The 27,521-nt window shown below is 56.9% G+C and overlaps 2 protein-coding genes across 3 annotated transcripts in view; one reads left to right on the top strand and one right to left on the bottom strand.

Annotated features, from left to right (window-relative positions):
• Nucleotides 1–150: 150 nt before the first annotated feature.
• On the top strand, nucleotides 151–13,500 carry SNX33 (sorting nexin 33). Of its 2 annotated transcripts, none has more exons than XM_045449010.1 (2): nucleotides 151–2,245; nucleotides 8,160–13,500. In XM_045449010.1, exons 1-2 carry the CDS (start codon nucleotides 778–780, stop codon nucleotides 8,411–8,413), a joined length of 1,722 nt encoding a protein of 573 aa, XP_045304966.1. In that variant the 5' UTR covers nucleotides 151–777; the 3' UTR covers nucleotides 8,414–13,500. The 2 variants fall into 2 exon arrangements, with proteins under 2 accessions (XP_045304966.1, XP_045304967.1); XM_045449011.1 differs by lacking the exon at nucleotides 8,160–13,500 and adding an exon at nucleotides 5,244–8,146.
• A 4,916-nt stretch (nucleotides 13,501–18,416) lies between these two features.
• CSPG4 (chondroitin sulfate proteoglycan 4) overlaps nucleotides 18,417–27,521 on the bottom strand; it is a 41,101-nt gene continuing 31,996 nt past the window's right edge. Inside the window, exon 10 of the mRNA XM_045449009.1 lies at nucleotides 18,417–27,262. Within this exon, the coding sequence (XP_045304965.1) occupies nucleotides 25,428–27,262 (1,835 nt within the window). The 3' untranslated portion in view covers nucleotides 18,417–25,427. The remainder of the gene's footprint in view (nucleotides 27,263–27,521) is intronic.

Here is a 27,521-nt window from a genome sequence, read left to right as displayed (position 1 = left end):
GAGAAGGCTCCTGAACCGGCTGGGGGCTGGGGACTGGGTCTGGGGCCGGGGGCCGGGGCCAGAGCCGGGCCAGACCAGGCCAGGCCGCCGGGGTCGACGAGTTGGCGGCCTGTTGTGTAAGCCTCAGTCCTTGTTTTCCCCGGCCTGGCTCGTTGTGAAGCCGGACACATCCACCCTTGGACTAGATTCAAGAGGCTGCTGCTTTTCTCCATGCCCCTCTTGGATTTTCTGGATTTTTGAAAACCCAGTGGCCCAGGAGGAGGAGGAGGAAGGAGGAAGGAGCAGATCTACAGAGGAATGTGAGAGCCTCCCAAGGCCTGAGGAGCCAGAAGGAGCTGGGAGCCAGAGCTGCCCAGGGTTTCTGGAACGGTGGTTTCTGAGTGATTCTCTTCTATTTTAGAACATTGTTCCAGTGGAAAGTGTCAAGCGAATTCTTGCCCTCTCAGAGCTGATTTCTCCGAGTCACTTGACTTTTCTTCTGGGAGTGGGAGGAAGGAGAGACTCCCCGATCTGGGGTTGCCAAGGGAAGAGAGGAGGATTATGGACATGATCCCTCCCTGATCACAGGAGTGTGCTGGGAGACCTAATACTAATAGGGCAGTTAATGGGCAATGGGCATTGTTTTGAATAGTGGGAGGCTGGACAGCATCTGTGGGTGCTGAGACCCCAGCTTAGGTTGCTGACAGACTGAGTTGCTGTGACAGGCCTTGAGCTGCCCGTGCATTCTCAGTTCTGGGCAGGGCCCTCTCCTCTTCTTTCTCTACCACGGGTCCAGCCATGGCACTGAAAGGCCGAGCCCTCTATGACTTCCGCAGCGAGAACAAAGAGGAAATCAGCATCCAGCAGGATGAGGACCTGGTCATCTTCAGTGAGACCTCACTGGATGGCTGGCTGCAGGGCCAGAACAGCCGTGGTGAGACAGGGCTCTTCCCTGCCTCTTACGTAGAGATCATCCGTTCTGGTGCCAGCTCCAACCATGCCGACTATTCCAGCATCCCAGGCTCTCTGGGCACCCAGGTGAGCTTGTATGACAGCTCCAGTGTGGCCAGTCCTTCCAGGAGTGGTGGTGGTGGTGGCTTCCTCTCGCACCAGGGCAGCTTCGAGGAAGACGATGATGATGACTGGGATGACTGGGACGACGGATGCACAGTGGTGGAGGAGCCTCGGGCCGGTGGGCTGGGCACCAACGGGCACCCCCCTCTCAACCTCTCCTACCCTGGTGCCTACCCCAGCCAGCACATGGCCTACCGGCCCAAGCCACCCCTGGAGCGACAGGACAGCCTGGCATCTGCCAAGCGTGGCAGTGTGGTGGGGCGTAACCTCAACCGTTTCTCGTGCTTTGTGCGCTCTGGGGTGGAGGCCTTTATCCTGGGTGATGTGCCCATGATGGCCAAGATCGCCGAGACATACTCCATTGAAATGGGCCCTCGTGGCCCCCAGTGGAAGGCCAACCCCCACCCGTTTGCCTGTTCAGTGGAGGACCCCACCAAACAGACCAAATTCAAGGGCATCAAAAGCTACATCTCCTACAAGCTCACACCTACCCACGCTGGCTCACCAGTCTACCGGCGCTACAAACATTTCGACTGGCTCTATAACCGCCTGCTGCACAAGTTCACTGTCATCTCCGTTCCCCACCTGCCAGAGAAGCAGGCCACAGGCCGCTTCGAGGAGGACTTTATTGAGAAGCGGAAGCGTCGGCTCATCCTCTGGATGGACCACATGACAAGCCACCCCGTGCTGTCCCAGTATGAGGGCTTCCAGCATTTCCTCAGCTGCCTGGATGACAAGCAGTGGAAGATGGGCAAACGCAGGGCAGAGAAGGATGAGATGGTGGGTGCCAGCTTCCTGCTCACCTTCCAGATCCCCACGGAGCACCAGGACCTGCAGGATGTGGAGGACCGTGTGGACACCTTCAAGGCCTTCAGCAAGAAGATGGACGACAGTGTCCTGCAGCTCAGCACCGTAGCATCAGAGCTGGTGCGCAAGCACGTGGGGGGCTTCCGCAAGGAATTCCAGAAGCTGGGCAATGCCTTCCAGGCCATCAGTCATGCCTTCCAGTTGGACCCCCCCTTTAGCTCCGAGGCCCTCAACAGTGCTATTTCTCACACGGGCCGTACCTATGAAGCTGTGGGTGAGATGTTTGCTGAGCAGCCCAAGAACGACCTCTTCCAGATGCTCGACACGCTATCTCTCTACCAGGGCCTGCTCTCCAACTTCCCCGACATCATCCACCTGCAGAAAGGTAAGAGCCAGAGTGGGCAAGAGACCCTTGCTAAGTCTGCGCTCTGCTGGGCACTGGGGATATGAGGATGGCCTAGAGGAATGGAGCAGCCCATCTAGTCTTTCTGTCTCATTCATTCATTCATTCAACAGTGCGTCAAGCATCTGCTGTGTGGCTAGGTGTAAGGAGATATTATTGTTCCTGGTCAGCTCTGGTTGCTGACCTCATGAAGCTCGCTGTTTACCTTTTGTTGTCCATTTGTTTGATCGAGCCTTCATTTTTTCTGTTTCTGTCTCATTTGCTCATCTATCCATTTATGTGCCGAGCCCGTCAAGGTATCAGGCTGAGTCTGGGAACGCGGAGATGACCGAGACCCAGGCCTTGCCCTTGAGGAGCACACAGGCTTACGGGGGCCACAGACAGATAACAAGAGCACAGAGTGGGGCCTGCCTTCCCGCTCCTCACAAGTTCCACTCCCTGCCCTTGCGGCTTCAGAGCCTGGTCTCCCTGCTGCATGCCCTATCTGTGAGCTCCCTGTCTGTGTGCGGGAGGCCCCCTGTCCCCGCTTTGCAGATGAAGAAGCTGGTGTCCTAGAAGAGTGGTTGCACAGGGAGTCCCTGGCCCAGCTGAGACTGTCCCTTCCTCCTTCGCCTCCCCAAGGACACGTCCCTGTTGGCCAATTCCCAAGCCCAGCTGTGTTTTCAGTTCTCATGGCCCCCCTCTGTGGGGGAGGGACAGGATGGGCCTCTGTCTGTTAATGTTGGGCTGTCAAGGAACTGCCAGGGAAGTGACTCATCTCGGGTCACCTAGGGGCACCCGGGCTGGTCTAGGGGAGGAACAGGGGTCCAGGGCACTACCCACATGGCCCCTCCAACTCCTCCTTCCTGAGCCTGGATTCTCTTGCCTGAGCAGTGAGTTAGGGGCTGACCTGGCAGGTGGCTGAGTCCTGGGGACCACAGGCAGGGCAGATGTCAGGAGAGAGGTGTGGTCCTCCCTGGGGCTGCTTGGTAACTCAGGAAGAACGTCTGCAGGGCGTGGGGCTGGCTCCCTGGCCCCTAGGCCCTGAGGTCAGGCCTGGCTTGGTGCTGAGTTTTCCTCTGGGTGGGGCCAGGAGGCAGACCTCTGGACTGAGCCTGGGGGACAGCAAACACTAAGCTCTGCCTCAGTATCCAGGAGAGTCGGGAGTAAGCCAGCGCTGCTCTACTTTCCGGGGAGATTGACTTCTAGAACTTATCCAGCTCCTGGGCTCCTTTCTCCTCTCACTTTCTCTTCCTGCTTTCCATCTCTGCCCTTTTTCCTCACCTCTACATTCCTATCCTCGTCCCCTCTTCTATCAGCTTCAGGAGACATGTGGGGACTGTGTCCTCCATCTGCTGTGTGTTCCTGGGAAGTGCCTTCCCCTCTCTGGGCCTTAGGTTCCTGATCTAGAAAACAAGGGAGGGTAGATCTAGTGAGCTCTCAGGCCTCCAAGGGGGTGAAGACAGGAGACTTCTGGGGAGGGTCTGGTTGAAAACAGAGTGATGCCTTAGAGCTGAGTCTGAGCTCTGGGGCTGGGATATGGCAGTGGACGTGGCTGGCAGGCTGGGGCCCAGTGGGGCAAGTGTTTCCCTGGGCGGAAGTGGAGCCACTCTCGCTGCTGTGCTACGGCCTGGGAAAGCTGGTTCAGCCAGCTCCTCGGATGGCATGTTTCTGTGTGGGCAGTGGCAGGGGAAAGCAGGGGCACAGTGATTAAACAGCTGCCCCTGTGCAGTTGCTGGGGACCTCGCCCTGGGCAGAGCTGGGGGGAGGAAGGCAATCCCATACCCAGCCAGAGTTCCCAGGCTTGTACTGAAGCAGGAAGAAGTAAAGCTGGATGGACTTTTCTGATTCTGGGGCAGGGAGACAGAGCTGAGAGGGCTTCTACCTGAGGTCTTTCTGAGAGTGCGGGCCCAACAGGCCTCTGGGCTGGTGCATTCAACCTTAGGCAGAGGCTAACCCATCTTCTCTCACCCTGAGGACTCCTCCTCAATAGACCAAGCCCATTGGGCTTACTCTTCCTTCTTCTGGGCTTTGCATTGCTACTCCTAGGCCTGTGGTCGGGCAAGTTAGGGAGAGAGGCTTGGAATCTGGCTGAGACAGAATTGGGCAGGTTTGGGGGACCACAGCCTGATGGGGGGAGGAGGGGTTCCATGCTGGCAGTGTGGGTGGAACCCTTTCTCAGAGAAAGGAGCAGGAAAGTTGCGCCTTGGGTCCCTAGAATTCTACCTAGTCTGTCTGGACATCTGAAAGATGGCAAGAGTGTGGCAGAGGCCATGGAAGGAAGCTGATGGGAGGCTCAGGTGGGATCAGGAGACCAGGATTTGGACAAATGTTGCCTCTGAGATGACCGTGAGAGCGTTTTCTCCCCTCAGTGTCCACCTTAGTAAAATGGGTCGTGGAGCCTGATTGGCACTGAGATGAAGCCCACCAGTCTGTCTGCCCACCGGCCCGGGCCCTGGAGCTCAGTCCAGGAGTCTCCTAAGAGGAGTAACCGTATAATTAACCATCTAAGCCAGGGAAGTTTTGGGGATGAAGAGTTACCCTGGGATAAGGGGAAACAGTGACCGTCCAGGGCCCCTACCTGAGAGCCAGCCAGGGTAGGGCTATGTCCTAAGGCTCAGCACAAGCCAGGGAGGTTACAATAAGGTGGGATGATATGCAGAGCAGGAATTGGGGCCCAGGGGTGTCTGACTGCACAGCCCAGGCTGTTTCCCCTGTGCCTGACAGATGGGGTAAGGAGCTCCCCCAGGGATATGTGCATGAGCCAGAAGGGGAAGGACGAGGGAGGCTTGGGTGCTTTAGCACTGCTAACTCAGCTGGCATCCTTGCTGGGCCGGAAGCAGGCCCAGGGCTGCAGAATATACGTGGAGGGACCATGGGACTCACAGGTTGGCCAAGGTAGAATGTCCCCTGCAGGACCAAGTGCTTGTCTGGGGGAAGAGTGGGTCCGAACTCTGTGTTCTGGGCCATCACCTAACCCTCTCTCTCCCTCCCCTCCTAGGCTTCCATAAATAAAGAGAATCATATTGCTACAAGCCCCCACCAGCTGGTTGTCGCTGTCACTGAGAAGCAGTCCGCACACGCTTGCGCATATCCTCTTGAGCTCTTATTCTGTCAGGTGCCATCCTAAGTGCTTTATACAGACGAGTTCAGTTAAACCTCAACTATGCTATAGGGCAGGCACCATTATCCCATTTTTCCAAGAGTACTATACCACCAAGGGCAGTTGTCAGCAGCATCAGATCTGGTCTGGCCTGTCCCTTTTGACACCTGAGAAACCTCCAGCCCAGCAAGAGCAGTGGCTTGCTGGAGGTGACACAGCTGAGACTAGGACTCAGACCTCTTGTCCCTGACCTGGGTGGGGGCTGGGTAATTACCTCTGAGAGGTGGGGACAAGATGGATTAAGGTAGGATCTTAGGAAATATGTCTGGGACCCTGGGGCTCTGAAGCTTCAGCCTCCTTTCCTGGTTCATAGGATCCGGCCTATAGGACACCTGCCAGGGCAGGAGGCTCCCCTGGGTCCTCAGCTCGCAGGTTGAGTCCTACATGGAATGTAGCAGGGATGCTAGACAGGCCTGAGCCCTGACTCCCAGCCTGTCTCTGGGGTATGTTAGTGTTAGCTGGTCCCGGCCCCAGATCTGAGTCACAGGGTGGAGAGGTGACAGAGAGCAGGGTGGGACCTCTGCCCCCCCCCCCCCCGCCCCCAGGCAGCTTTTGTCCCCCATCTTTGGCTCCCTGCCTGTCTGTGGATACCTAGCAGTTGCAGTAGATTTGTTTCTATTATTTGGGCCTCTGTCTCCTCATCAACAAAAGGAGCCTTTCTTTCCTCCAAGGCCAGAAAAGCCCTCTTGAATACAGGTCCACCCTTAGTGCACCGAGATTTTTTCAGGCAGGTGGAATCCAGGCTAGTTAGTGTCTCATTTTCAGGTAGGATCCTTGTCGTTGTCTGGGGGCCCCACACAAATGGGGTGGCTGGGTATGAGCCCTCTGCAGTAGAAGCAGTATCCACTGAGGAGGGGTATGTCTGGGCCAGGCATCCCCCATGTGAGGGGCATGAAGGAGGCTGGGAGCCCCTAGGCAAGTCCTCCTGTCAGGGCCTCGGTTTCCTCTGTACAGTAGTGGGGTAGGGGTGGAGGGTGGGCAGCTGGCATCTAGGGCCTCTTTAGCTCTGAAGTCTCTTATCGGGTCCTCATCCTGGGCCTTGGGCTGAGCCCTCTTCTGCTGCCCAGGTCTGGCCAGCGGGGCTGGAACAGGAGGCGGGAGGTGGCTCAAGGAAGGTGGCAGAAGGACTGAGTGGGTTGGGAACTGGTGACTGCAGAGTTCTTCTGAGTGCTGTGTGAGCGGCCCTGGAGATTCTCCAGACTTGCGACTGTCTACCCCAGATGCCATTATTAGCCAGTTAGCCGTGCACTTGCTAACTAATATGCAACTACTTGCATAACTGCTTGTTAACTACTCCTTCTAAATCCTTCTGGAGTTATTTCCAGCATGTAGAGCCCTGGGCCTGACATACAGTGAATGACCAAAAAAAGGGATCTTGAATGCATCGGACATCTTGAATGAGAGTAAAAAGAGTACATCTTCAAGGCCCCTGGCATGCTGTTGGTGTGCCCTGGATGCTTTTGAAGTGCCCGGGGGTGTTCTCTCCTCCGTGCCAACCCTGCCCACAGCCTTACTCTTCTGCGCACAGTGGATTCCCTGCAGCCCCGCGAGGAGTTCGTGCCAGGCACAGGCGAACTGCCTCCTCCTCCCGGCACCTGTCCCCACTGCCTTTGATGCACAATTAGTCAAGTGCCTGTTAATTCAGAGCTGAAATTCATTCACCAACTGCTTGCTGATTCATTCAGATCTTCTAAATTGGATCCCCTGCCCAGGTTCATCCCCCGTCCCCCATCTGTCACCTGGTTATGACTAGGGCTTCCTCTGGTCCCTTTAGGCTGGTGTGGGGAGGGGCTGGGCCCGTTTGTGGGGAGACTCACACAAAAGAAAACTCCAGGTGGCCTGTGAGGTGCTGTTTTAGAATCAATAGTGTGATGGGGTGGGGAGAAGCCCGGAGAGGGGTCCAGAGGCATTCTGCCTCGGTACTGGGGGAGGCTCTGGTGTGGAGGTGGCGCCTGAGCCTGTTGGGGAGCCTTAAATTGTGTGTAGAGATCTAGCAGGTGGAGGTGCAAAGGTAGGAAAGAGCAGGGTGAGTTTGATGAACATGGGGCCAATTCCCAGAGGGCCTCACAGCTAGGAGAATAGGCATGGGCTTTGATCTGTAAGCAGTGGGGGCCGGGGGGGGGGCGGTTCTGGAGCTTTGAGTGCCCAGCTTGGCTGCTCTTCAGGTACCACAGAGAACCTCTCAGAGTCTGGGCCCGAGGTGGGAGCCCCTTAGGAGCCCCTTATAGTAGTTCAGTGAGGAACAGGTTGAATCAGCTCAGCAGACATGTACCAAGTGAGCTCTCCCGTGGGCTAGGCTTTATCCTGGGTGCCGGAGACATTGAGCTCACAGACCAGAGGAAGGCAGGCGGAGCAGCCACAGGGTGGTAAGAGCAGGGCAGATGAAAGCCCTGGGAATGCTGGGAAGTACCTAATGTGGTGGGGGGAAGGCTTCCTGGAGGAGGTGATGTCTGAGCTGATCAGGAGCCAGTGTGAGAGACGATGCTTCTGTTGGATAAAGACAGCCCTGTCCTGGAACAATGTACAGCCAGCAGGGCTGTGACAGTCTGGGTGTTGTGGGCTGTTGGCAGTGCCCCAGGTTTGGAGGGGAGTTGAGCTGGATGGAGGTGAGGGTTTGGGGAGGGTTTGTCCTGGTGGAGACACCAGGTGGAGGGTGGATAGCGCTCATGAGGGGGCTCACGGAGGGCATAGGGAGCAAATGGGGGAGACCAGAGCCCTAACTTCCCTTGTCCTCCTCCACTGTGCCCGTGCCAGGCGCCTTCGCCAAGGTGAAGGAGAGCCAACGCATGAGTGACGAGGGCCGCATGGCACAGGACGAGGCAGATGGCATTCGTAGGCGCTGCCGCGTGGTGGGCTTCGCCCTGCAGGCTGAAATGAACCACTTCCACCAGCGCCGTGAGCTCGACTTCAAGCACATGATGCAGAACTACCTGCGCCAGCAGATCCTCTTCTACCAGCGGGTAGGCCAGCAGCTGGAGAAGACGCTGCGCATGTATGACAACCTCTGATCATGTGTACCTGGCCCCCACCCTGCCCCCGGGCCTGGTTGCTGCAGCGCACTCCGCTCTCTTGACCTCCCCACACCAGCAGTGGCTGGGAGGGGATAGGGTGGGCTTTGGTGGAGTCCTGGGTACCCCCGGGGAAGTCTCCCAGCCCTTAGAGGTAGGGGCACAGAAGGGGTGAGAGTGGGGTCAGGAAGCTTCTGGGCTGAGGTCTGGGCTGCTGGTCAGTTGCTTGAGGCCGGGCCACAGTCTTAGCCTCCCCTAGAACCTACAGTACTCGCTCACCTGGCTACCACCCCCTTGTTCATTCAGCAGGCACCCAGGGCCTGCTGCAGCTCCGGGTCAGATGCTGGGCACCCGGGACTGCGACATGCCTGCCCTCAGGGAGTCCCCAGTAGAGGTAGGGTCAGACACAGAAACAGATGAGGGCAATGCAGAATGATTGATGGTAAATAAGGGGTTCCTGGGAGCTTAAAGAAACAACCACTCATTCTGTTTGTCAGGAAAGGCTCCATAGAGTAGGTGACATTTGAGTAGTGTTTTGGAGAATGACAAAGACCTGCCAGACAGTAAATGGGGACAGTAGATGAGGGATGGGGTGGGGGTGGGGGGGAGACATTCAGAAGAGAGGAATAGCATGGGCAAGGGTGTGGAGGAATGAGAACACCCCCTCCTCCCACCTTTACTTTTCCCAAGTAAATTTCGTGCCCCCTCAGTGGAGATTCTGGACTGTGTGATGGAGGGGAGGGATCTTCTTGCTCCTGTGTCCCTGTTCCTGCCTCACCTTGTCCCCTCTGGAGGAGCTGCGGGCCAACTCCCTCCTGTCTCCCCTCCACCTGCTGAGCCTCCATTACCCCTTGGCTAGGGGACCATGCAGCATCTTTACCCTGGGCTCAAGGTGCTGAGACAGGCCACTGACCCCAGGACGTTGGTGGCACCTTCCTGGAAAGGACACCCAGAAGTTACCAGATATTTGAGTTCACCAGCAATAGCTCTCCACATTCCGAGCAGGCTCGGGCCCCAGGCTTCCAGGGTCCTCAGACCCAGTGACTCCCGGAACCCTTCCTGTGGCACAGAGGGAAGGCCAAGGGGAAAAAGACGGGCTGGCTTGCCCACTGCCCCAGAAGCCCTGGGCCCGCACGCCCACGGCCAGTCTCACTGTGATGTCAGCCCCAGCTCCCTCCCTGGCCAGGTTGTGCTGTCTCCCACCCGTGTTTACATCCTCCAGGGGGCTACTCCTTCCCCCTAGGCCTGGGCATGGGCCAGCTGTGGGTTGGGGGAACTGATAGGTGCCACTGCTGGCCCCCCCTTGGGAGGTCATGGCCACTCCTGGCTCCTGCTGCTTGAATCTTTTTTCTTTCTTGTTTTCTTGATAAACCTTTTGCAATTAAGATAACAAAAGCATGGCTTTTTTGTTTGGATCCTGCAGGGATTGAGTGTGGGGGAAGTATGGAACCCTAAGTTTCCCTGGGAGCTATTGGATTATAAGGTTATGTTGGGCACAAAACCTCTAAAATTTGGGGGAGGACTGTGCTGGTGGCAGGTGCTGGCTGGGGAGCTAGAGGTGGCCATGGGCCCCAGCCGGACTCACACCCTTCCCAGACCTCACTCTCCTCATCTCTCAAATGGGTGGAGTCCTGCTAGGGTTTGGCTGTGCTCTGTGATTTTAGACTGAGGGTTGCCCGAGGAAGGGATAGGAGGCCATGCCCCACACAACCTAATTGTTCCTCTCCCCAGGGAGGCATGCTCCAGCTTTGCACCCAGGAAAGCCCTGGTCCAGGAGAGGTGGGAGGGGACTCAGAAATTGTGTCCTTCCGCAAAGAGTCCCGGGTGTCCAGGCCGGGGGTGGCTTCCATGCTGGAAACCAAGGAGGTCCTCCCCAGCGGGGCCCTCAGCGGTGTCCCAGTCAGTATGAGCAGGAATCAATGGGAAGGAGGGCAAGGGGGACTCGGTGGAGGGAGGGCTGGTAGGTTCGGGGCCTCAAGGGAGGCTTTGGCCAGGCCAGGGGCCCAGGGAGCTTGTGGCAGTGAGAGGGGGGAAAGGAATGGCCAGTGCAGTGGGGAAAGGGCAGCAAAAGCTCTCCGTTCAGGGCAGAGCACCCTCTGGCCCTAGGTCAAAATTAGGTCAGATTTGGGACTTTCTGTGGAATTTTCCCCTCCCTCCTCCCTGCCCTCCTTCCTTCATTTTCCAACCCACCCAAGGACCTTCCCGCCCTTAACCTCTTCACAGCTTTGACCTCCAAGCAGCCTTCTGTAGAGGGAACTCTGACCACAATGGGGGAGTCTCCTTACTGAGGCCAGTCTGGGTAGGAGTGGTGGGAATGCCTTTCTTAACCCACAGTGCCTGGAAAGTCCCCTGATCGTGCTTCCTGCCCTGGGAATAGCACGACCCTCTTGTGTCCCTTTCTTTAGAGGGGGAGCCACCTCCCATGCCTCCCAGCCTTAGGGTGAGGGAAGCAGTCTGACATTTTTCTCAGGAGGGGCTTGGACCTAGGAGGAGAGTCCAAATGTGAAGTCTTGGGACTGGCCAGGTCTATGCTGTAGGCACCCTGAGATCTCTAGGCTGGGGCAGGCCCACGTATAGTGGGGAGTGAGGATGTCACAGCTGTTCTCTCTGTTTCTTTATGTCTCTGTGTAGCTTGAGGTATTGGGGGTGGGGTGTGTGTGTGTGTGGGGGGGGGTTTGAGATGGATCTGGGCTGACTGGAGCCCTTTCAGCAGGGCCCTGGGGGACCGGTAGGGGGGGTGGGGGAGCATCCTGGTGGTGGCAGAGGCTGCTGGCTGGCCTCGGTCACATGCCAGGCAGATGTTCCAGACTGAGCTGGGCCCAACTGCCTCCAATTCCCTCCCTCACTTTGCTCTGAGGGGGTTGGAGAACAAGGCCCCTCTTTCTGCCCTGGGCAGCTATCAGGACCTGGGGTGGGGGTGATCATGAGCCCTGATCCCTGGTCTTGGCCCAGCCCAGGAAAGGAGTTTGCTTTGTGGCCACATGTGGGGGTTGGGGATGGAGGCAGCCCTCAGATCCTGCATCCTGGCTCCCGGACACACCGGAAGGCCATGAACTGCTATGCCACGGCAGTGCCACGACTGGAGCAGAGCCAAGCCTGCGTGAAGCAGGCCGACAGGTAGTTCCGGACCCAGCTGAGCACCCCTCCTCCTTCCCGTGGCACTGCCATGTAGCCAGCCACATGTTCACGTGGTCGCAGGTATAGTCGCCTAACCCAAAGCAGGTGCAGCCACGTGCAGCCACATACCCTGCCCACAAGCATGTAGGCTACCCCTGGCCATATGTACACGTATGCAGTCATGTGCTCACACAGTTTCACTCCCAGCCACAGTGCCACACGCTGTCACACATTCACAGCCACATCCACACGTGGCCACATCCACACACATGCCATAATCCCTTCACATAGCCATACCCCACCCTCACTCACGGTCATACCGCCGTCCTACCCTCGCAGAGCGACACGCGCAGGTACTCAGACGCACGGCCCCAAGTTGCACACGCTCATAGCAAAGGTGTCACACAGGTAGCTGCTTCTAGACTGCACCTGCACCCCCTGCTGGGAGAGCCAGTGGCATCACCCATTGTACAGACAGGGAACTCGAGGTCTAGCGAGCGGCTGGCCGTGTCACCCACGGGGGCCTGAGCTTAGCTCCCAGTAGCCCTGCGGCCAGTCCCCAGGGCCAGTCCCTACTGCCTCCATTACCCCCTGGCTGAACCCACCCAACAAAGCTCCAGGCATCTCCTATCTCTCCAGCCAGAGCTGAGGCTGCAGCGTCCATATGAGCAAGAGCCAGGATGCGGTGGGCAGGGCCCAGGCCTGGGCGGGAGAAACATTCCTGCACCATCTCCTCCCCAAGCCTGCGAAGACTGGGCCCGCCCTGCCTGCCTGCCCGCTGACTCAGGCCTCCTGGAGCCAAGTCTGCTTGTCCCCAGCCCCCCACCAACCTGCTTCCCTACCAGCTCAGCTCCAGTGCGCCTCTGACGGCTGGGGTAGGAGACCATGAGCCCTGGCCAAAAGACCATGGGGAGAACTAAAATTTACCTCCCCCAGACATAGCTCAGAAGGGCTGATTGTGAAACCCAGTCCCAGGGTTCAGGATAGTTTAACACAAAGCCTTTTTCCTTTGGCTTGGTTTTTTGTTAGTCAAACCCTAGTGCAGTCCAGGCTGTTTAGAAAACAGAGTCTCCCATGGCTGTGGCCTCCTTGGTCCTCACAGCAGCCCTGCGAGGCGTCATTATTCCATTTCACAGATGAAGGGACTGAGGCCTGGCCGGAGGGAGGATGGGGCCGGGCTGGGATCACACCCTGAGACCAAGGTGGAGCTGGACTTGAACCCAGCTCTCCGACTTCGTTCCTCAACGTCTTGACTGACTCACTTAGGTCTGAGGGAAAAGGAGCTAGCAGAGCTCCGCTCCACAGGTGAAAGAATGGGAGCTGGCAGACCCAACTGCTGACATGTGATAGGGGCTTGTGGGTAGCGTGAGTCCTGCCAGCCCTCAGGGACGAAGAGGCTACAGTGGCCCTGCACGGTGGCCATGGCATTGACCCAGGACCTCCGTTTACAGATGAACGTGTGTGAGGAGCATCACTTCATTTCTCTGCAACTGACTGGAATTTCTTTTCTTTTCTTTAAAAAACATTTTTTTTTAATGTTTATTTTTGAGAGAGAGAGAGAGAGAGTGAGTGCAAGTGGGGGAGGGGGCAGAGAGAGAGAGATACACACACAGAATCCAAAGCAGGTTCCAGGCTCCGAGCTGTCAGCACAGAGCCTGACGCTGGGCTCAGACTCCTGAACCAAGAGATCATGACCTGAGCCGAAGTCAGACACTTAACTGACTCAGCCACCACAGGTGCCCCCAGAATTTCTTTTTTTTTGCTTTCTCTTTCCCTCACACGATAGAAAAGGAATCTCAAGTCAGTTTGGGGACCCCTCCTTTCTGCTGGGATGCATATAGTTTTGGGGAATGGCACTTTTCAAGACATGGGCAGGCCTCTGGCACTTTGAATTTTAGAGGCTGAATCCCACACCCTATCACACACATGAAAATTTGCCTGTGTTCCACATTAAAGGTCATTCATTTCTACTTCTTTCAGTTGGGTTCAGTTTGTTACTTGGCAATGTCTTCTTGTCTTATAGGAATAACTGTATTAATTTTGATTTTGTCTTTTTGTGTCCTGCTTTTTTTTTTTTTTTCCCTGCAAACGCTGTTGTGGGTTCTTGCAGACTCTCCTGGACCATGGCACTGGGCCTGTGGTGCCCACCGTGGTCCTAGATTAGCATCGGACCCTCTGGTCATCTCCTCCACCCACCCTCTGTCTTCCCACCTTGTCCTTTGATCCCCATCATGAGGCCTCTGTGGGTCTGGCCTTTGGTCTGTTTTGAGCACTCAGGGCTCCCTCAATCATCCTTATACCTGTGGACCTCAAGGAACCTCAGGGGGCTGACAAAAGTCCCTTCTGTGGCCTGTGGTCCCCTTTGAGGCTCATGGTCAGCATTCCATACCCCCCACTGTGCACTCAAGCACAAGAAGCTTTGGGAGGCTCTACAGATCCTATGCAACCCTTTGTCATCTGAGGTCTGGCTGCCTCCTTGGGGCTCTACCTGGGAAGAGATCCAAGCACCTGCTGCTCCTGGATCTCCCAGCTTCTGGAGCTTCTACCCTCCCCCAGCTCAGGCAGCACCGTGGACACTGGATGGACATATTTCGCAACCACCCTGCATGCAAGAGATTATCAACATCATTTTACAGACCAGGAAATGGGGCCCAGTGAGGGAAGTGCTGGAATAGCCGAGCTGGTGTGAGATGGTAGCCAGGTCTGGGCCACCTGTGCTGGGAAGCCAACGATTGGTGCCTGAGGGAGGAGTTAGCCTCCTGGAGGCACCTGGGGCCTCCTCTGGGCTGACCTGATCCCCCTGGCTGCTGTTTTGTCAGGAGTACAACAGGCGGGAGTGGTGTGAAGCTCCACTCCACAGCCCTGCTGCCCCCAGATAGCTACAAGTCCCCTGTTTCCTTTCCCTCCACCAGCCAGAGACAGGACCCTGGTGACCGGCTGAGCCCTAGAGCAAATCCTACCCTTCACGTCCTTATTTGAGGGATGTTTCTTAATTGCTTCCTGCTTCCATTTCTCTATTTATAACAGGAGTTGCAGATGGCTGTTAGGATTACATGAGCAAAACGCATCAGCTGGACAGTGCCTGCACATAGCAAGTGTCCAGTTGCTATGTCCATAGCAAGTGTCCAGGGGCTGGGATGACCAGCCTCTGAGCAGACCCTTGAGGGGACCTAGAGAGAGGCTGGGCCAAGAATATTGTTACCTGACTTCATAAGTGAGAGAACTGAGCGAGCCCTCTAAGGCCACACAGTAGGTAGATGGCAGGGCTGGGCCTGGGACTAGGCCCCTGACCACCTCCAGACCTTGAGCCTTGCCCCATGTTGCCACCACGTCTTCACGGGGAGCAGTCTCCTTGGGGCTGGCTGACTGTCATGGTATTTGTCAGTCCAGGGCAGGAGGAGTTCACTGGGCTGTTCGTTGGTTGTCACATACATCATCACACACAAGAGAGCATGGCCCAAGAGTTAAGAGATGCAGGCTTATGTCAGGCCTTCCCTGGATGGATTCATTGGGCAATCTCAGGCAGGGTCACGGCTCGGTCTCAGTTTTCCTCAACGGATGTTAACAGTTGTCACAATTACACGGGGCACGACTTCACGAGTGTGGGCATTGTCACTGCTCTAGGTGTGCTGTGTCCTTGAAGCCACACGGGCCAGCAAGGCAAGGGTGGGGCCAAGTGCCCAACAGCTAACACTGAATGGCTGCTGTGTGCTACTAGGTGCTGGGCATCGGGCTAAGTGGCTCCCATGAGTTATCTAATTCCCCACAACTGTCTGGAAGGTGAGAATGATTGCCAACATTCCCAGCAGACGGAGGCCCAGAGGCATGGAGTCACCTGTGTGAGGTCGTACAGCTGCTCACGGCATCACGTTGAGGCTGAAGTCTGCCTGGGCCACACTGTGCCCTTCCAAGGTGGGCAGGCTGGGGGCAGCTGTCCTGCTGGAGAGTGAATGCACTAGTGCTGGGAACGGAGGGGAGCGGGGAGATGGGCAGTAAGTGGCAGGCACTGGGTGTTGGTGGCTGTGTGCCTTCAAGTTAGCAGGTGGAAAGGCAGAGGGCTTGGCCCACAGAGCGCACAGAGCAAATATTTGTTGACTGATAGTTTTCTGTAGGGCCTCCGGCTGGAGAAGGATCTGGCCACAGAGAGTGGGCTGGGCAGATGAAGCCAGGGATAGGGAGCTGGGGGTCGGGGACAAGACTCAGGTGTCTGGGAAGGAACTGAGTCAGGAGCCTCTTTGCTTGAGGGGCCAGTATGGCAGGTGAGAGTTGGTAGGGAAATGCCAGGACTGGGTCTTGTGAGTGCCAAGGCTGAGCCGGAGAGTGGCGGGGCCCAGGCCCTGGGGCTTTTATGTGGGGTGGGGGGGGGGGCAGGCAGAGGAGGGGGATGGGGTCTGCGCCTGCACCCGCTATCCCAGGCTGTGTGCATCCACCTGTGTGGTCACCGAGTGCCTGTCAGCATGTGCGCCTGTGCTTGCGTGTGGGTCCCCATGTTGGCACCTGTGCCCGTAGTCATTCGGCCACATGTGCTTTTCCCCGTGCTCCCCAGCCTGGAAGAGCAACACCTCTCAACCTGAAGCTCAGGCCCAGACTTGCAATTGGGCTTAACTTCTCTCTTTCACTCACATTGCACATCCATCCACGAGCAAAGCCTTGTGAGCTCCTCCAAAGAGATCCCGAATCTGACCTGTGTCACCATCTTACTGGCCAAGCCACCATGATGCCCGCCTGGATCACTGTGGTAGCACATCACTGTGGTAGCCTCCAAGCTGTTCTGCCTTCCTACCTTTTTCCATCCTCCTGATGGTCCAGTAGGAGTCACAGCCATCTCTTAAGACCATATTCTAAATCAAATCATGTCCGACCCTGCTTTCAACCTCCAGGGCTTCCTGCCATTCTTAAGTAAGCCAGATTCCAGATTGCTACCACAGCCCACAAGGTCCCTTTCTAATGGAACCTTGGACACCTGTCCCTTTGGCCACATAACTCCAGACCCACTGTACTCTTATTCCTCACCTAAGCCAAGAATGCTTACGCCTCAGGGCCTTTGCATTTGCTGGTCCCCTCTGTCTGGAATGGTCTTCCTCGCAGATGTTTGTGTGGTTTGAACCTCAGTTAATTCGAGTCGTTGCTGCAAATGTTACCTCTTTGGAGAAACCATCTCTGACCATCTAATAAAGAGTCTTCCTAGTCCTAGTGCTCTGTCCCCTTGCCCTGCCTTACTGTTCTTTGTTTTACTTATTATCAATTGGCAATTGTATGCATTTGTGTTTCAAGTGTATACAAAAATAGAGAAACTAATATGATGGATCCCCATGTGCCCATACCATAGCCTCAGCAGTTACCAACCCTGGGCCAGTATTTTACTCCCCCACATCCCTTGCTTCCAGCAAACGCCAGACATCACAAATTCTCATCTGCAAATAAATACTTCTGTGCAAAGTTAGATTTTAAATATATCTGTTTGTTAGAAGGCAACCTTTCGGGGGAGCTGGTGTTTGTCTTGTTCACTGCTGTATCCCCAGTGCCCAGGATGGTGCTCAACTCACAGCAGGTGACTTGGGATGTCTGCAGGGCTATGCCTCAGAACCCCCTTGTGTGGTTTCTGGTTTGCACAGGTCAACCGCTGTCAATTGAGTGTGTCTGCACGTGCCTATGTACACTGATGCATGGGGCAGTCCTGTGAATATGTGTGTGCATGCATGTGTGTGTGTTGCAGCGGCTGGTGGCCAAAAGCATGCTTCCTCCCTGACATCATCTCCACATACCACCCCCCTTGCCCCCCAGGATCCAGGGACTTGCTCTGGGGAGTATTTCCCTCTTTCTCAGCAAGGCATGGCATAAGAAAGGGTGGGAGGGATGCATGCACCAGTCCCTGCTCATTCCTCTGGAGGGCTGGGTTTGAGGCCAGTGTGGCCTGGAGAGCCCCTCATCCTCCTCTGGCTGGTAGGAGGCTGTGCCATCCCAGGCGGTAGAATAGGCAGCCTCCTCCCTCCTGGGCACTGAAGCCCAGCCCAGTTGGGCTGGCATCAGCTGGGCAGGGGTGGGGTAGGTATGTATGAAGGGTGGTGGTATCCCAACCTGGCTGACTCCTGAGGCTCCTAGGGTGACCCCTGGGTAGTTGGGCAACTGAGCTCACTCACCTGGGTGAGAGTTCTGGCCCAGGGGCTCAGCAGTCACCCAACCCCCACCCCGGTTCTGCATCTTAAAGGGTTGGCCCTGGCAGGAGGGCAATGTGGAAGGACATGCTTCCAGCCCAGTACCAGGTTTACTCAGGGCAGCTACTCCCTATCAGACTGTGAATTGCACGGGTGCTTCTCTCAGCCTGATCCCCAGAGCCCCTGTCTGCCCCAGGGCCAGTCTCCTGTCCCTCTGGCTCTACACCATCTTGCCCTCCCCCCCCCATCCCTGCCCCCTGCTGTCCCCCACCCACCCCGTCTTGTTTTGCTTTAAGCTTGGCTCTCCCTGTTCTTCAGGGCACAGCCCAGGCTCCCCCCCTTCAGGAAGGCCCTGTGTTCTGGCCCTCCCTGGGCCCACCGGGCCCATCCTCCCTCCAGCCCTGCCCTCCTCAACCGCCCTCCTCCACTGGACAGGGAGGTTCAAGTGGGACTCCTCCCTCTTGGGTCCAAGGGGTCAAGCCTCCTCCAACGTCTTCCAGATCAATGGGGTGGGGTGGAGGAAGGGAGGTCAGAGTGGCTTGTACTGAGAACTTGACCCCTTGCTGCACACCTCACTCTCCTTACCAAAGTCCAGCAAAGGAGAATGCCTTGATGTCCCTCTTTTCCAAATGGGGAATGCATTTGGCCTTCCAGGACTGAGCATGTGTTTAGCACTTACTATGTGCCAGGCACTGTTATGGCCGTAATAAATTATAGTAATAACAATAATGTCAACTTCGAACATTTGTTAAGCTTCTACAATAGGATAGACCCATATGTTAGGCAATTCAATAATAACCACCATTATAACAGCACTAATAATAATAGTCAATATTTATTGAGCATTTACTATTGTGCCTGGTGCTGTTCTAAGAGCTTTGCTACAACACTGACCCTTTGAAAAGCAGCCTTGGTCAGATGCACTGTTTTGACAGGTTCTAATTCAGGCAGAGGAGTGGAGCCTCTGGCTAACCACACAGGATTCACGGCAGTAGGAACTGGGAAATGGGCAGAAATGAAGAGAGGAGGCGGGGCTGAAGGCAGAAAGCAGGTAACAAGCTCTCCCAGGCCTGGCTCTGTACTTTCTAGGGTCAGATATCCCATCCACAGGTGGGTGGACTTCTACAAGTTCATTGGGTAGACACAATCACCATCTCTGCCCTCCCTCCTTCAGTTCATGGGTTCTGTCACCAGACTGAGGTTCTCAGGCAGCTCATGGGGCAGAGGGGCTGAAGTTCTGGGGCCTGGAACCTTCTTGGGGTCCAAGAGCCCTGCCCAGTTGCCTAGTCCAGGAGCCACACCCACAGGGCAACCTTCCTAGCAGGGCTGACTCAGAAGGAGCCCTTCCACCCTGACTCACAGCCTTCCAGGAGTGCTCGGGCTTCACCAGCCTCGCCCACCTGTCTGCTTGCTCACCAGGCCTTTAGAAGAGGCTACACCTTCCCCAACAAGACCCAACAGGGTTCCTTCTGCTACTCTCTGGTTCTTGGAGGGCTCTGCGCTGGCCAGCATGTCTGGCGTCTCTGACCCACACACTTGCCCTGATGCCTCTTTAGGTGCTAGGAATCCCACTGCTGAAAGAGGCATCTTTGGCATCTGGAAGGGTTTCAATCCTCCAGGAGGTATGCTGGGTGATTAAGGTGAGTCACTCCTCTAAGGTTGGGGCCCTGAGACCTCTGACTGAATGCGGGGTCCTCTGGGGGCACCCATGGCTTGGCTCTGCTCTGTGCCCCTGAAGGTTGGGATCAGGTGAGCCCTGCAGTGGCAGGAGCAGCTGGCACAGGGGCCAGTGGATCCTGGAGGTTCTGACGAGGAGCTGTAGTGACAGGGGAAGGCTGAGTGTAAGGGGGTTCTGGGTTGTGTTCTCCTCCTGTCCCATTCAAACAACTTCGATTCTATCGGTGGCAGGCTCCCACATATGATTTGGTTAAAGTGTTCTGCCCATGGGCTTCTGAGCGGAGAGATGCCAGGTATCTGGTGGGGAGGAAGCCATGGGTGAGCATGGAGGAAGAGAAGTGAGTGCTGAAGGGTCTGGCAGGGACAGATTAAACCAGCGCCGTAGGAATTTAGGGCCTGGGGCCAGGTCCGCCTGGGCCCTGGAAGGGGTCTAGGGGCCCGAGCAAGCAGTTGGGAGCCCAGCCAGCATTCCTGGAGATGAGAGAAGCCAGGGGAACCAGATGGGAAGTCAGGAAAGAGGGGTCTGGGTGAGATTGGTGGTCAGAGACCTTTTGGCCTGTGGGAAGAGAGGAACTATATTCTGGTAATAGATATCTACTGAACATCTGCTATATACCTAGCCTTGGGCCAGGCTGGACACGGCACTGATGGGCACACAGCATTGAACTATATTTACTGCAAGGTGTGGAGGGCCGGGGGCCTCAGCAACCTGGGAGGGGAGGGGAGTTGGCCCTGAAGGCACTCAGCACCAGGGCGGCACACAGCCTGGGGGCCACGGCTAGCATTTGTTCTGGGAGCCAGAAGGGACAGTTAGTGGTCCAGCCCCTCTTGCTCCCCAGCCCTCTGCAGGACAGGATGGGGTACTCTGGGAGGTGCATCCCCTCCTTCTTGATCAGGCCTGGGCAGTAGCCTGGCAGGCAGTCTCTTTCCCCCTCTCCTGCCGGCTGCTGGTGCTGCTCTACTGTGGGGGAGACCCGATGCACTGACTGGGGACCTTGGCTGGACCCTTCCTTTTGTCTCTCCCTCTGTAGGTGGAACCTGGACAGGTGGGGACGGGGGGACTAGCTGGGTTGCAGAAGGCAGGTTGGTAGGGGCTGCTGCACTTTCTGGGACCTGTCTGTGGGAGATAGGGTGGGAGTGGGCTGCTTCCGCAGACCCTCCCCACTGGATCAGACCTGGCTAGCCTGGCCCTCCTCTGCTTCCCTCTTGTCCTGAGTGGAGGCTCCTGGAGCAGGAACCCCCACATCAGAGCCCTATCTGCCCAGATCTGTGGGGCACCTAGGTACTTCAAATGGGTGTGGGGAAGAATGGACAGCTTGAGGTGGAAGACAAAACTCTGGAACTAGATCACGTGGTCTGACCTCTTTCTAGCTCTGTCATTGACTGGCTGTAATCTTGGCCTGGTCTCTGCCTCTTGCAGCTCAGTTTCTCCAATCAAAGTCGAGGGGGATGACTTAAGTCAATGTGTCTTAAACTTTACTGGTTGGTTGTCTAATCACCTGGACCTTGTTAAAATGCAGGGTTTGACTCAGCAGATCTGGGGTGAGGCCTGAGAATCCTCATTTTTCTTTTTCTTTTTTAAAGATTTTTATTTTTAAGTACTATGTCCACCCAGCGTGGTAGACTCATAACCCCCAGATCAAGAGTTGCATACTCTACTGACTGAGCCAGAGTTCATAGTCCTCATTTCTAAGAAGCTCTCAGGTGCTTCTGATGCTGCTGGTCCATGGACCCACTTTGGGCAACAAAGGCTTAGACAACCCATCTAGTTTGGGCCTTCAGGACCCAGAGACTGGGTCACTTGATCCCTCTCTGACCTCACAAGGCATCAGAAGGAAGACTTGGGATTAGCTCTAGGTTTTGGGCTAACAGAACTGGCAGTGCTCAGGTTGGTGGGGCGTGGGGCACTACCAGCTGAGGCTGCATTTGGGTAGACAAGTTCTTTCTTGGTCACTGGTCGATTTAACCAAGGGTTACTTTTGTCCGTAGGGGGTCTTAGAACATCTGCCTTGTGAAGGAACACAGCACAACCCACAAATTATCCTGGTGGCCCTCGGAGGAGCCTGCATCCTTTATGAGGACAGCAGCTATCGGTTAAATGCCGTACGTCGTTACACCGAGATAGGAAATGTGACCAGGAGGTAGCTGGGCATGCTTAGCTTTAGCAGCTGCATGACTGCCCCTTCCATGGAAAGACCCGACACACTCTAAGGAGAGAAGGAGGCTGATAGAGCAAGGTGCCTTCCCACTCTGGGCTTCCCCTCACCAGCCAGTTGACACGGCTGAGTTAGGGCACACATCGTGGTGTGGTAGTTACTTATTTGCATGTCTGGGGCTCTTCAGGAAGGGGTGGGTGGATTCCTGTGTGCATCTCCCACAGCAGTTTTGGCACAAAATGCCCTTGCCAATGCCTGGCTAATCCTAGCGGTAACTATACAGAGATGGTGTTAACTACAACGGAGCCTCGGGGAGGATAAGAGCTGTGGAGAGAGGGGTCCAGCAGGTCTGGTTAATGTCCTGGCTCCATCCGTTTGCCAGATCATCTTCACACGTTATGGCAAGGAATGGGAGACCCAACCAGAGAACTCTGGGGGCTGCCCAGGTACCTCCATCCCTTTAAGATCCTGAGTCTTCAGGGCCCAGAGGAAGATGCCAACACCCCTGGCAGTTCCCATTGGTCAGGAGAGGTGCAGGGCAGGGTCAAGATCCATTTTTCTTGCTTTCTATTGGAGGATGATGGTTCCAGCTCGGTGGATTCTACAGCTGCCATAGCAACTGTGGGCCAGCTCCTAGCATGAGGGGAGGGGCTCAAAGGGAGCCCCTTCTTTAGCATCTAATAGGCTAGACCATTTAGGGTGGTGGGCAGGACTTCTAAGCTAGGGACCCTAGGAACTGGGCCCTCTGTCAATCCCTACCCTGCTTCCCACACCCCCTCCACCACCACCCCTCCCACTGTGGGTTCACTTCTTGGCTCTGCTGATGTTAGCTTGGGTCTCTGGATGGGCAGGGAATCCTAGCCCTTGGTTCCACATGGCCAGCTCTGGGGACTGCTGGGAGGGCCACAAGTGAGGGGTACTATCTCCAGAGTTTGTGTGTGCAGCTGTATATATTGTGTGGGTGTATGTTATTATGTAGGCAGGTATTTATGTCTGTGTTGTGTATCTGAAGGTCTAAAGGTACACAGCTGTTTGCACAAGTGCAGCGTGTGTGTGTGTGTGTGTGTGTGTGTGTGTGTGTGTGTATGTGAAGAGGGTCAGAGGCTCCCAGACTTTCCTAACACTTGTACACAGGCTGGCTCCTTAAAGCTAGGCGATAGTGAGTTATTTTGCAAAGTGGATAGCAACCCTTTTAAGTCCAGGGTGCATATCTGAAATCTGCAAGGGATTTGCATAAATTGAGGCCCCGCATTTAGATTGGGTTCCAAGTTTGGGATTCCAGTGAAAGACCCGCTCCCAGGTCCTCATGGAGCTGCTTGCACTATGCCCTGGGTGCCAGCCCGCTGTCCAGCACAGGCTTAAAGGAGCTGGAGCAGTGTCAGCTGGTGCCAGCTCACTGGGGGCAGGGCAGGCTGGGCTGAGTGAACAGAGAGGGTGTCGTCAGTCCTCTGGGGGAAATCGGAGATAAGGCCAGATCCTGCCTGGCGGGTCTGTCACCCTTGTCTCAGCTTACACTCCCAGGGAAACTGGGTGGAGACTGGCGCCAGATATTAGGGCCCTGAGGATCTGGCCCTGAGCTCCAGGAAGAGGCAGGGAAGAACGTGGGGTGTGGTGTGGAGACACCCTTGGCAGGGCCCCTGTGTGAGGCTGGCCTGAGGGGTGCTGGAGAGACTAGGTTGTAAAAGGAAGCCAGGCCAGGATTTTGAGCCTCTGGTGTAGAGGGATCTCTATGGGGGTCCCACTCTATGGGTCCTGGCAACTTCCTTGGGGGCAGACTCTTCAGTGTGGCAAGAAGAGCTGGCCAGGCCTCAGGGTCTGGTCTAATCTAATGCTGCTTTGCTGTGTGTGGCTGGACAACCCCCTAACCCTTTCTGACTCTCAGCCTGCCCTCGATCCTCTGGGGGCCCTTTCAGCAGTGAAATACCAGGATTCCTGGTGTCCTGCCCAAATCTTGTGAGTGAAGGAGGATCTAAGGGGATGTTGAGATGTTAAAGGGGCACTGAGAAGCGTCCCTGCAGGGAGCTGTAGGGGCAGCAGTGGAGAGGAGGGAGTTTCCTCTCTTGCCCTAGTTCCTGGTTCAGATGTTACAGATACGGAGACACAGGGAAGAGGTGACTCTGGTCCCCAGACACTGGTCAGCTGCCAAAGGCTGGCTGGGACTCTCCACCCCAATGTGGCTGTGCTCAGGTCCCCTGCTCCCACCCCGAGAGCTGCTTTTTCTCTGAGGACATCAGCCTACTGCCAGGGCAGTATCACCTGGGACCCAGAATCTGTCCTTTTCACCTGCAACCCTGGGAGACCCTCAAAAGGGAGAGGGGCAGAAGGTGACAGCTCCTTAGCAGCTCATAGAGGGTCTTCTGGAGACCCTGTATCTCAGCTCCATCTCTAACCAGATGACAGCCTCTCGGGACAGCTGGTTTTTCAGAATCCTTGCTGCTTACCCTACCTTTGAGAAGGAGCACCTTGGTCTTCTTGTTGGGGGTGGAGACCAAAAGAAACCTTTCTTGTGAAAATCTCCAGGGAGCCAAGGGAAGGCACCTGTGGCAGGCCCCTCTGTCTCTCCAGCAGTATCAGGTCCCAGCCTTGGGGTCCCTTTCTCCCCCTTGGTCTTCTCACCTTTGCTCTCTAACCTCTTGAGAGTGGGGAGGGACAAGGCTGTTGAAGCCAAAACTCAGGCAAAGAAATCTATGGCTGGGACACTGAATATATCTCCTGATTTAATTGCTTCCTTAAGCTCCTTGGAGAAGGCCTAGCCTATCTCTACTAAACCAAAGGGCTTTGGTCCCATCCCACAAAGACTGGCCCACCTGCCTACACAGGTGGGGACAGAAGAGATCTGAAAGGCCCAAGAGGTGGAAATTTAGGGCTCGAGTAGCTCTGTCTTGCCTGTTTGCTGAGGCCTGGTAGGATGGCCTGCCCCAGGGGAGTGCAGGCTGGTGTGGACAAGGACCCAGTGCATGGTCAGACAAATGACACACAGCTGTCCAGAACCTCCAAAGCACCATTTATCCAGGCCCCATGGACTTGAGTGCCCCCAATGGCTCACCCCCCAGTCCTTGGGGGAGCACAGGCATTACAGTGGCCCCTGGCCTGAGACCCTACATGCTCCTCAGCCCTGCCTGTTCCCGGGCCACAGACCCATACTGCCTACCTAGCCCTCAGCCCATCAAGGTGGGGCCCTGGGAATGAACTGGCCTCAGACCCTCCTCCATCCCACATTCTCAGGGCTCCATTAGTCTCGGCTAGCTCAACACTGTGTTAAATAGGTTCCTTGCAATCCCTCTTAAATAAACCCATTCCCAGAGCAACCTGCCTTACCTTGCACCCTGAATATATTATTCTACTGGCTTATGTCTCCTAGAGAGTGGAGGGTCTCTCTCCTCCTGCCCTCTGCTCCAGGGAATACCATCTCCCTAAAAAACCAGGGGAAAAAGTTTTCCCGTCAACCCTGGGGCAGAGACAAAGGGAGCCTTGGCTTGGAATGGAAAAGCCAGGAATCCCTGTCTATCTTCCCTACCCTCTCTTCTCCTTGACCTCTTAGCAGCCTGGGTCAGATGTGACTTACCCAAGATCACAGACCCAGGATCCAGAGTCCTGACATATCTAGGAGATCACTCTGGTTTTGACAGCCCAGACTAGCTCCAGGGCAGGGGGACTGACTCTAAGCCTGCCTCTGACCTTGGCCCCCTTGCAGTTCTCCAGGCGTGGAGAAAGCTGGGGAGATTCCAGCTCTTGACTCTACTTGGTCCTGCACCCCTGGGACTTCCTCCCAGCACCCTCCACCTCAGATGTCCCCAGGTATCTCTGGCTCTGGGGATACTCAGACAGCACCAGGGCATGGGAGCAATGGGGCCGGGGCCTGAGCAAGCCTGTCCCTGGCCTGATCAGCATCTGGGCCCAGGCCAGGCCTCACACCCAGTACTGGCCGTTCTTGAGAGCAGGGTTGGGTGTCCGGCAGAACTGTAGGAGCTCTGGGTCAGGCTGGCCCCCTGGCGGGGGCCCCTGGCTGGGCACTGCGGTGAGTGGGATGGCTTGGCCCGGCTCTACCTTGCGGAAGGTCTCGGTGTCGCTGGCTAGGCCGTTGCGGGGCTTGGCGGTCAGCACCTGGACGTCGTGCTTGCCCGTCTTGTTGCGTTTGCGGAGGTAGAAGAGCAGGGGCAAGATGAGTGCCAGGAGCAGGAGGACCAGGCACACGGGAATGATGACACTGAACATGTTGGCCTCCAGGAAGCCCAGGAAGCCCCTCCTGGCCACGGTGGGCACGGGGCTGGAGGCTAATGGGCCTGGCTCGCCCGTGGGGGTGCTGCTCTCTGGGTTCCTTGCTTCTGTCTGAGCAGCCTCGGGGAGACTGAGCAGGGCCACACTGTAGGGCCGGGCTGCATTGTAAGGCTCAGTGTCAAAGTCCAGTGAGGCCACAGCAGGGGGCACACCCTGTGCCCACAGCTCCAGAGTGAGACTGTCGCCTGCGGGGCCAGGGGACCTACCCTCTGGCCTGTCCACCTCCAGCCCCAGCCTTCCATCCTCAAGGTCCCGCTGGGTGAACTGCTCCACAAGCTGGCTGTCCCTGGGCTCCGTTCTGGCCCGGGGCACGCGGACCACGCGGCCATGCCGGGGTCCCGCCAAGAGCCGGAAACGGGGCACACTGCCCGTGCGGTTGGCCAGCTCGCCCGCATCTAGGACGGTGGAGTCCAGGCGCAGGGTGGCACCCTGGGGCCACGGCCCACCCGCCCACACTCGCAGCAGCGCCCTGACGGTGACGTTCACTGTGGCCGACGCGTTGGCACCTCTGGCCAGTGCCAGGACGCTGAAGTGGTCGTGAGAGGAGGAGAAGTTGGTGAAGGCGAAGACCACCTCCCCCTGGTCTACCTGGAGCTGGCTGAAGGCCGTGGCCGGCTGCCCGGCCACCAGGAGCTGCCCGAACCGGGGCCCCCTGGTGAGGCGGTAGGCTGCGTCTGGCTCCTCCCGGTCTGACACCACCTGGAGCTGCTCCCGACTCAGGGAGGAGTGCCCCAGGGCCTGGGGCACCTCTAGGGGCGCGCGCAGCCACACGTCGATGGCCGCCGGCAAGACGTCCACCGCCAGGGCCACGGGCAGCGGGGGGCTGGCCCCGTCAGACACGCTCAGCTGCACGATGCCGGCCACGCTGCTCCCGTTGGCTACGAAGGCCAGCCGCCCCGCGTCCACGTCGGCCTGCGTGAAGCGGATCACGGGCCCCGGGCCGGCCCCCGCCAGACTCAGGAAGCCGTTGAGGGGGGCCCGCTGCACCTCGTACTCGATCTCCCCGGGGGCCGAGTCTGGGTCCACCACACTCAGCTGGGCCCGGGAGACCGGGGCGCGGGAGCCCCGGGTGAGCCGCAGCGGCACGGAGGCCTGGGGCCGAGGCGGCCGCTCGTTCACGTCCCGCACGGTGATGGCGAAGGCCTCCGAGGTTTGGGGGCCCGAAACGGAAGCCCCCGCCGGCCCCTGGAGGTGGGCGCGGAAGCGGAAGCCATCCTGCTGGGTGCCCCCACCGCCGTGGGCGTAGACCAGCTGCCCTGCGGCCAGCTCGGACTGCAGGAAGTGGGGCCGCCCAGCGTCGAGGGGCTCCCCAGACACCAACAGCTGGCCCCGGGTGGGGAACTGTGTGATTTGGAAGAGTACGTCGTGCTCTGGGCGCTGGGGTGATGGAATGGTGGCCAGGAGGTTGGAGGCATCAAGGGCGTCCCTGGTGATCTCCGCCCGCTGGCCTTCAGGGACCCAAAGACCTGGAGGTGGGACATAGGCTGTGAAGGTCCTGTCCACTGAAGAAAGACCTCAGACCCTCAGACCAGGACCCCTGGGGCAAGGTTGTGTCTCTTCCGTCAGACCAGGGACCCCAGGGTGGGGCTCAGGGTACCCCAGAGGATAAGGATCATGTCTCCTCTCTAACCTCAAAGCGTCCCTACCTACTCACTCTCCCTATAACTCTCCAGGTCCTGGGGACTGACATGGGAGCTGCTGACCCTGGCCTTGTGTCCCCTCCTC

Source organism: Leopardus geoffroyi, chromosome B3 (assembly GCF_018350155.1).
Source record: "Leopardus geoffroyi isolate Oge1 chromosome B3, O.geoffroyi_Oge1_pat1.0, whole genome shotgun sequence".
In the NCBI taxonomy this organism is placed as follows: Eukaryota; Metazoa; Chordata; class Mammalia; order Carnivora; family Felidae; genus Leopardus; species Leopardus geoffroyi.
Note: the sequence above shows the minus strand (reverse complement) of the source record. Positions and strands in the feature narration are given on the sequence as shown.